The following is a 9,887-nucleotide window of genomic DNA, read 5'->3' as shown; positions in this document are numbered from 1 at the left end:
CTGCCTGCGGTTTAGCTTTGCCAATGAGTAGCTCTCTCTCTCCCTCTCTCAGACGCTACCTCTCCCTCTAAATTACACACGCACGACCTCTCCTTCTCTCTCGCTCTAAAATGCTCCTATGTGCGCTTGAAGTCCTTTGTTGTTTATATTAAATTTCTTTTTTTCTACTTTACTGTTATTTTTTCTCTGTTATTGATTTCTCTTCCAATGGAGAGAATTTGAGAGAGAGAAAGAGAGGCAGAAAGTGGGAATGTGGATGTGAGAGAGAGAGAGAGAGAGAGAGAGAGAGAGAGAGAGAGAGAGAGGAGGAGAGGCACAAAGAGTGAAATAGCAGAAGCAATGCTATAAGAAAAGAGAGAAATAGACAGAACTAGAGGGAAGTGACTCTCTCTCTCTCTCTCTCTCACTCTCCTCAATCTATATTTACCTATTGAAGTCTGCTTATCTATATATATAGATATATAGATATATCCCTATCTTGATCTGTATGTCTTTCAAATCAATCAATATTTACATCTTCAATCTATATTTAGATCTATATCTATATCTATATCTGTATCTATCTCAATATCCTTACCTGTATCTATATCTATATTTTTATTTATATATACATCTATATCTCTATGTATATCTCGATATATACCTCACAGATTATCTATCCACTCAATGGAAGCTTTAACTCCATTAACTTCAGTTCGCTTTATTTAATGCTGCACTCAGCTAATGGAATTTCGCATTTCCGAGTCATAGATTCCTGGCTCTATCGATAATTAGAATTGAGTTTATAGTTTCGAGGAAGAGCTCATTCTATTAGTCCACCTTAAGCCCGTAAATCACAATTATAAACATATTTGCAGCACTTCGCTGTGGCCAACGGTCCAGCCAGACGCTAATTACTATAATTTTGTCAGCTATTCCCATTTCCCCTTTTGCCCCTTTCCCGTTTCCCGCCTTTCCGCCTCGTCGCGGACTGTCGGATAACTTGTGCTTGGTGTTAACCACGTGCTTGGCGAAAAACTTTGTCAACAAGCGCAGAAAAAAATAAAAAAAGAAGAAAACACAGAACAAACAAACAAACGAACAATTAAGTGCACTTAAATGGAGAGTGATGCACTAGGAAATACCCTGTCTGAAGTGGTTTTTAGAATATTTTTTGTAGCTATGCCAAGTCAACATTGTGCGACTGACAAACGGACAGACATAGCTCCAGATCCTTTTGCTTGCTCATAATATACCCAGAATAATAATATAATTATACTAAGAATCTATCTGCAATTAGTTTTCTATTCATCTCTACTGAAATTGTGAAAGTTGAAAGTAAAATTAAATAGCTGATAAATATTTGAAGTGTTATAGGAAACCATTTACCTCGATCGGACTTCTAGTTATGTAAACTCATTTTATAGCTTTACACTGGCTAAACTTTATGATACCCCGCTAAATAATTTTTATAGCTACAGGGTATTTACATGAAATAGTTGAAGCAGAAGACACTGTGGTAGCTAAAACGTTGTGTAATTAGCCGTTGCAGACAGCAAAGAAACACAATTTCTTTCTAAGTTCCTTAGCACCCATTTCCAGTATCATTCCCACTCCCAATATCGCTATCTGCCCCTTTGCTTATCCTTAAACGTAGCTCATTCAGCTAGGTATCTGCGTCGTTTTGGCGTAAAGTTTATTTGGAAACATTGTCCACAAGCTATTTGCGATTAGATTAGGCAACTGCGTAGGTTTAGTTGCTGTAGAGCTGATCGTAGGCCTTGCTAGAGGCAATCACCTTATCGTTGATCACCTCTTTCACCTGCCTGGCGAATATGAAGTCCAAGTGTCCCCACGTCTCATCGGGTATCTCGTACAGCTCCTCCAGGTTGGGCAACAGCTCGGGCAACCGCGCAACATCCTTGACATTGGCCGACTCATCAGCCAGGCCCACATACAGATGAACTTTCGATGTGATCTTGGTTATGTCATAAGAGGGAGGTACCTCGGTACCATAGACAGCCTTGTTCTTGGCTGGACCCCAGTCGTAGCGACGGAATTCGTTCGACACATAGGATTGTATGAAGTGGATGCCCTGATTGGTCGAAATGCCAGCCGGATGGGTCTCAGCGACTTGTGGGAGAAGGGTCTGTGAGGAGCGTGTGGATTAGGAGCGCTCAATAGAGGTGCTTAAGACAGCACTTAGGCATAAGCAGGTACTTACCACATTCAGATTGCCCACGCCATCAGCCCACAGCAGAGCCAGAGTTTTGCAGTAGCTCAGGAAGTAGGGGTCGTTGCTGCAGGCCGTATCCAAAATGCGTTGAATGACCGGGTTCATGGGTAGGAAGACTTGGTTCTGCAGCAACTCGGCGCCCAGCCCAGGGGAGCCGATATATTTAGCCGTGGCTAAAATCATGCCAGTAGTCGTGTTGCCCATGAAGATGGGCGGTGCCAGCATGTGAGCTGACTTAATCTTCGCATTGTATTCGGGTCGCCAGGCGCCCATCACAAAGAAGGTGGTGCAGCCTTGGGAGTGACCCACATAGTGGACAGCCTGCTCGCCGGTTGTCTCGAGGATGTGATCTATCATGGCGGGCAGATCGTAAGCTCCGATTTCGTGCCAGCTGAATGCCCAGAAATATGGATGGTTCGTGCTTAATCTGGTGTTGTTGCGTGAGTAAATATTGCCACGGGCATTGCCCAGCCAAACGTCGTAGCCCGCATCCGCATAGTTGTAGGCCAAAGCATTGTCCGGCCCATTGAGCAGGAAACAATCGGAGCAGCTGAACAAACCGTGCTGTATGAGCACGGCCGGACGCTGTACGTTCCCATTCGCCAGCTTCGGTGAATACGGTATGCGGAACATGTTCAGCACATAGCCGTCCTCAGTTACCACCTCGTGCGTTTCGGCCGGATAGCCATGCGATTCGATGCGTTCAGCCTGCAAAATGGCCAAATGGCCGAATGGCCAAAGCCATTGCTTAACATTCACTAAAGCTCGAGCGAAATAAGCTAGAGATGTGCGCGTGATTCACTGATAGAGAAGGAGAGAGAAGAAGAGCAGGCAGGACTAGTTCTTTTATTGTTACTATATTCATTTGTGCTCTAACTCAGCTGCTCATTATGAAATTTTGGCGGGAAGTGATTCAGATTGATTAACTGAATAAACTTCACAGACTGAGAGAGTTGAGAACTAGAGCAGTGGTTCACTAGTTCACTAGTTCATAGTATTAGCCCATATAAACCATATGTATTGTTCACTTGTTCATTTGAACTTCTCTGAGCACAACTTAACTCACAATATCCTATCTCTATTCCATGCCCAACACGAACTCAACATGATAATTTGCTCTCCACTCTAGCAGCCCTCAGCCCTACCCCTACTAACCCTACGCGCTTACCCCATTACAGCTCCATTTGAAAGCAATTTGCAGCACTCACCGAAGTCTTGATTCTCTTGAAGGGTATATCGATGTAAGGATCATAGTCGGCTGCCAGCACAGCGGCACTCAGAGCGGACAGAGCCAGGACGAGCAGCGTTTGCTTCAGCATTTCGAGTCCCTTTTGTGGTACTTCACGTTTGGTCAGCCACAAAGTAAACGCCAAACCGAGTAAACTAATTTTACTTATAGTTCTATTCGATTACCGAAAAAGTTGGCAAATCTTATCTAACGATTGCTGGGCACTTGACTAGCCTAATCGCGATAGCAGTTCGTTTCGCCTCTGATGAGCTAATCCATGTGAGATTTACGAGCTCTAATCAGTTAGATACATTTCAGTGATAGCAGCAGGGGGGCCACCCGTGAATTCGTCTAATGGCCAACTGACGTAAACAAATCATAAATTAATTAAATTATCAATTATCGAGTAATCGACTCGTGGCATCAGCCCTAACGTCAGCTGTCTCTATATAAATAAATCCCGCTGATGAAGCGGGACAGAAATACATTTTGTGATGTAATCACGATAGTGGAGGGCTTTTCTCTTTTAATAACGGTTTCTGACATATATATTTATATATAATGCTAGCCGGGTATGATCGACTACCCAATACTTTGATAAAGGCTTAACAACTTAGCTGCTTGGCTAAGAGTCTCTAGGACATAGCCAAAGCTTTTTAGCTTTGTTAGTGAATGAAGGTAGAAAGTCTAGAGCTAATATACCTCTTTTTCATGTGAGTAAGCAAGTATACAGATAATATTGATATAAGGTGTGTTCGCAAGTTAATAATAGCTTTAAAAGCGAAGAGGCCTTGGACAAAGCGTTTACCTCCCGCAAATAATAAATATAACGAACTTAAAGACAACTTCATCAATGAATCGTAATCAGAAAATTTAATTTTTTAAAAATGGTTTATGATATTTCAATTGTTAATCAGTCAAACATATAAATTGACTGATAGAACAAAGAAGTTGACATATGTTAAAGGCAGTTCCCACGAAGAGAAGATTAAAAATTATGGTTAGTGTATCTAATTGAATGTTCTCTGTAAATATATAACTAAATTTATATAGCATAATATCAACAATATATTTATATTAATTCAGAGTAATTAATAAAAAATAAATTAATAAAAAATTTACATATTTCTATTAATAATTTTTTCTTTTAAATTATTATGTGGATTTAATAAAAAATTGTTTTTGATGCATAAAATAATGAAATAATATAATAAAATAATAATAAAAAATAATAATACAAATAAAAATTGTATAATTATAATAAATAAATTAGATGAAATTTGTTTCTCTACTTAATATATTTTGTACTTAAGCATATCTATTTTTTTTTCTTAGTTTGATGATTCAGTAGGGATATTCCCTTTAAATTTACATTTCTTTTATGCTTCCGCTTATTTTTTAATATTCTACTTAATTTATCCACAAGTTAATTTATGCTGATTTATTTGCTCGTATTATATTTATTATTTTTTATTCTTTATTAACTTCTCTATTTTTGTGCAGCATCAAAGATGTTTGATTAATTTATACAAGAATATTTTTTTATTTATTTGCACGTTTTGCCCTCGCAGTCTTAGCAGTCCAGTCAACTAGCTGAGAGCTTCAGCAATAGGAGGGAAGTACCTGGACGATGTAGTGACTATTCATGCATATCGAATGCCTATTTGCAGGTGCCACTGCCGGTGGGCGAATGCACAAAGTGCGCGTATCTACGAAATGCGCCTGAGTTGCTGCGATTTTTGTATTATGTACCAGGCGCAGTAGGCGTTGTAGGCGGTGTAGGCGGCGTAGGCTGCTGCGTAGGTGCGGCGGCGGTGCAGCGTGTGGCTCGCATGTGCCACATGGAGATTGGCATTAAGCATGCCGAAAACCACAAAACTGCGAGCAACAACAATGCGAATTCATTGAGCAACGAGCAACGAGCAGCGAGCGGCGAGGACACTGTCAACGCTTGAAAACCATGGATATGCGGCAGAACAGATAAACCTATGGAAAGCAAAAGACAGAGAGGGACAATAAGAGAGAGAGAGAGGGAGAAGGAGAGAGTGAGGCAGATAAGACCGCATGTAAATGCGGTTCATTGAAATTATGTGAAGCAGCGTAGCAAAAAATGGAAATACGTTCGATAGCAAATTGCAAGGCATACAGAAAATTGCAATTGTAGAAAAAACGAGGTGCGAGAGAGATAAGCAGAGGCAGAGGGAGAAAGAGGGAGGCAGAAAGAGAGAGTTCAGAGTAGACAACTAGCCGATGCCCTATAAGCAGGCTTAATATAGATAGGAAGACGCCAAAAGAAGTTGAGATGTAATGTTGCTTGAACAAATCAACTTTAAGCTAAGAGTAGTCGACTGGAAGATACCCTACAAATATACTGCTATGTTTTATAGAGCAAGATGTTGAGATCTAATGTAGCACAAATTTAACATAAATATTGTAAAGAGTATTCGACTAGCAGACACCCTGTAAATTGGCGAATGACAACAAATGTGTTCCATAAGGGAAGATGATTGGCAATTATACTAGAATATCTAATGTAATAAATATATATATAGAGTGGGAGTATATAAAGGGTAATCTCAAGAGTAGTCGACTAGATAATGCTCTGTACAATGGTAGATTTTGAGCAAATATTTGTATTAATAGTAGCTATGTGACAAAGAAAATGCTCTGTATAGAGATCTTCCATGTCTCGAACGTATTGTCAAGAGTCGCCTAGACTAGAAGATACCCTAGAAGCATAATGTAGTCTATACTAATCATATGAATGTAGAGTTCTATCTAGAAATAGTTGTGTTGAGTATCCCTTTCGATGTCTCACTTTTACAGGGTATCCATAAATGGCCAGGTAGTGCAACTATTTAGGCTGATAGAGCGATATTAAATTCTCGTTCGCAAATTGCTTGCGGTTGGCAGCTTCCACTGGCCACTGCACCTGCCTAGCACTTCGGTTAGTTGGGGGCAGACACGCCTCGTAATTCCATCAGCTCGTCGCAGTTGGCTTAATTGGCTGCCGACTTTGTTTAACCAATACCAAATTGTTAAATGAGCATTGCATGAATAACGTCAGCGGAACACAAAGAAACACACGAACAACCATCAAGCAAAGCAAAATAATTGCAAATGTTTAGCTGCCGACGGATCGTTGCCGAAATCGCTTAGCACTCAAAATCGTGACTTATCATAAATCTCGTAAGCTGTGTCTGAGGCACCCGCCCCTCGAATACCCTAGCCATGTGGCCAAGTAGCAAGTAGCCCACTCGAGTGTTAACTCTGCCACTGACAACGCGCCAGTGGGCGTCGCTGGCAACGTGTCAGGTTTATGTTAATGGCCAAAGTCAAAAAGCCACTTTGCGAGTCTTCACTGTAGGCCTGGGCACAGCTTCAGGCGAGACGACCACTTGCAGCCAATTATATATTAATATAGCCTATCGATTTCTTATTTATAAGCCATTTCGCTCTATTTCCCCCGAGCACGAGCAGCCGCTCTTCGATCGATTCCAAATTTAGGCCCAGAAAAGTTGTTCTCTGCTAAAAATAAAAGCCGACTAAATCAAAGGTCAAGTACCAACAGCCAAAGCAGCCTTCAGCTGTCAAAGTCTGTTTAGTTTTCCTTTACTAATTGGTTAGGGATTAGCGACCTTTCTATGGGCATATTTAGATTATATATAGAGCTTGGCAAAGCAGAGTCTCCTTAGAAATTCATTAATCAGGAAAAAGTAGTTAGAATATATATAGGAAATGCTTAATCACAGTAAATATATAAGCATCGGAATGTAGAAAGTAGAGTGGGAGGAGACAGTACTAAAGCGGAAAGAAGGCGAATAAAACGTTAGGGAAAAATTGAGATAAAGAAACAGATAGAAAGATGCAAAGAAAGAGATAGAGAGAAAGAGAGAAGGAATAGCAGACAGAGAGAGAGAGAGAGAGAGAGAGAGAGAGAGATGCAGATAGGTAAGGAAAGGCGAAGCGACGAGCAGAGAAGGTAGTACTTAAGACTGTAAGGCAGGTCAGGTATTATTATCGTTTGCAGTCCAGTAAGATTTCATTGTATAGATTGCCCTATAGGACAACATACAGATGCACACACATACATATATATTTACCCACCAACATTACAAACCATACCATACAAAGTCACATGCTAAAGGTTGTCGGTAATCCTATCTCACTTTAAACTCAAACTTAGTTTGCACAAAGTCTCAGCATTTAGCATACAGACAAAGCTTATTAACAACTTTGTTAACAACAAATATTTTATTTATACTTGGAATTTCTCTATTCACAGTTGTAGATCAAATTGAAATCAAAATTTATTTCAAATTTATTTGCGCACTTTTCAGTTGAGCTAAGTGAAAATATTTGTTGCTTGCGCAAAAATTGGCCTCAGGCGCTGCCAGAGTTGCCATTTGTCTCTCCCTGTCTCTGTCTTTTAGAATCGCAGCAGCAGCAACTCTGCCAGCAATTTATTATAAATGCACAGAGATTTTACTTTTGCCCAAAGTTTTCGCCCAACTATTTCGCTACTTCTTTGCGATTGCAAATGGGAAGTCGGCGCGTGATGGTCTTATGGAAATGTGGCTAACAGGCAGAAGGAGGCGTGGCAGACGCCATAGCGCATATATGTATGTTTCAGGTGAGGATGACGAGCTGAGTCGAAAGAGTTCTGTGTGGCTGTTTGACTAGCCAGCTCTGTGCAGGCTATATATATATATGTCTGGGTATATCCAAGTCGAGCACTCCCCAGTCAAACACTTTTACTTGTTTCTTTCTGTTCTACCAGCGAAATCAAAGTGCAGCAGCATAAATTTGCTTACGAGTATTTTTTCATATATATATATATATAAATATATATGCACAATATGTTATATATATCATATATATTTCTATATATAGTAGTGGATACATTTATAACTTGGCTGCTTGGTTTTTATTTTGTTGCCTGTTGGCAATTGACAGGCGCAATAAATTGTAAAATATGGCCAAAAGTAACTTATGGCTTGCATCTGTAGCATGCAAAATGTACGTTTGTGTGTTTCTGTCAGATGCACATAAATATGAATAGCTCTAACTCTCGCTATCTCTCTCTCTCACTCCGAGTCTCTGCGTGCCAAAAATTCCTGGAGCAAGTCTTTGACACTATTTGGGCGGCATTTGGAGCTTTTAAGCCAAGTTGTTATTTCTCACATATGAAAGTTTTACAATTACAATTTTACAATTTTACAATTTTCAATTTGCATGTTGCCACATTTTGGGGCATGTTGCAGGCCTAGTTGTGTGTGTGTTTTCGCTAAACAAGCGCAAATTGGTGTTGACTTTTTGCATGCAACAAACATCATTTGTGCAACAAATGGGCAACACGCTTCTCGCGCTTGCCACTTGTGGCACACACATACTCACCCACACACATGCATAGCTCGCCATTAAGTCATGCAAAACCAATTAGTTGGTTTCGCCTCTCTTCACATCGCACGGATTTTAATTATTCGTATCGTTTGTGCCACAAAACGTTGCAACTGCGTTCGCATTGTTTTTGTTTTGCTGTTTTTCTCTATTTTTACTGCCGCCTGCCACAGTCCTAAGCGGCGCTTCATTAGGAAGCAGCTCTTCAGCTTCGGCTTCAGCTACCTTTCGCAACCTTCTTTGGCACCTCTTGGCAATGGCTGCTGCTTCTTCTGCTGCTGCTCGCTTATCGACTAAGTGCGAAATGTTATGAAACCAATTAAGGAAATAAACTAGATGTGCTTCAATCTTAAATACATTTTTTGCAGTTCTTAAGAATATTTAAAACGGGAAAAACAATTTAATTCTTTGATAAAAATTTTAAATTAAATGAGCTAAAAACGAGATGTTTGTATTTTAGTTTAATTTGTATGAAAATTATATATTTTATTTATGTTATTATTTTATTTTAGATGTGCAATTATATTATAGCCATTATATAAAGTTAGTCTTATGACAATAGAAACATAAAATGTCCAAATCGTCTAAAATTAATTATTTATTTATTACTTTTCGTCAAGAAATTCATCATTATTTAAAAATATATTTAAAGTCAACAAATCCTTCAAGCTGCACATCGAACACGCTTGCAACCAAACGCAACCAGCCGCCGACAATGCCAAACAAGTTGCGCCGACGAGCAATGCAACACAACACAACTCGATCGAACAAAACTCTTATACGTCTAGCATGAATTCGTATAAGAGCAGCCTAAACTTGTGTTAAGAATTTGTTTAACCAAATCAAAGCAGCAAAAGTGTTTAATGCACATTGAGCTACAGCTGCACTTTAAACCCTTTTATTCTTAATTATTTTTAGGCGATGCTTCTTTTATATTATTCAATTTAATGGCAACGAGCCAACTGTGATTGGCCATAAAGCTGCAAGGGCCATTAACTGTTCAAGGTTTGCTGCGCATCCAACTGACAATGAAAAGGCCTTTCA

The 9,887-nt window shown here is 39.7% G+C and overlaps 1 protein-coding gene across 1 annotated transcript; it reads right to left on the bottom strand.

Annotated features, from left to right (window-relative positions):
- Positions 1 to 1,658: 1,658 nt before the first annotated feature.
- LOC111599348 (lipase 3) lies at positions 1,659 to 3,591 on the bottom strand. The gene is made up of 3 exons (XM_023314977.2): positions 3,424 to 3,591; positions 2,204 to 2,923; positions 1,659 to 2,128 (listed from the first exon to the last, which is right to left on the bottom strand). The coding sequence occupies exons 1-3, from the start codon at positions 3,532 to 3,534 to the stop codon at positions 1,733 to 1,735; spliced, it is 1,227 nt and encodes a 408-aa protein (XP_023170745.1). The 5' UTR covers positions 3,535 to 3,591; the 3' UTR covers positions 1,659 to 1,732.
- Between the last annotated feature and the right edge of the window lie 6,296 nt (positions 3,592 to 9,887).

The sequence above is a fragment of the Drosophila hydei genome, unplaced genomic scaffold (assembly GCF_003285905.1).
Source record: "Drosophila hydei strain 15085-1641.00,03,60 unplaced genomic scaffold, DhydRS2 tig00000172-arrow-pilon, whole genome shotgun sequence".
Classification (NCBI taxonomy): domain Eukaryota; kingdom Metazoa; phylum Arthropoda; class Insecta; order Diptera; family Drosophilidae; genus Drosophila; species Drosophila hydei.
The sequence above is the reverse complement of the archived record's forward strand: the minus strand, read 5'-3'. Positions and strand labels throughout refer to the sequence as shown.

What these genes read in the sequence shown, in the direction of transcription:
- LOC111599348 (XM_023314977.2), bottom strand. Translation starts at nt 3,534, where the DNA reads ATGCTGAAGCAAACGCTGCTCGTCCTGGCTCTGTCCGCTCTGAGTGCC. An exon ending in TCAAGAGAATCAAGACTTCG is followed by an intron (nt 2,924 to 3,423) that starts GTGAGTGCTGCA and finishes GCCATTTTGCAG; the next exon opens with GCTGAACGCATCGAATCGCA. An exon ending in GCGTGGGCAATCTGAATGTG is followed by an intron (nt 2,129 to 2,203) that starts GTAAGTACCTGC and finishes CGCTCCTCACAG; the next exon opens with ACCCTTCTCCCACAAGTCGC.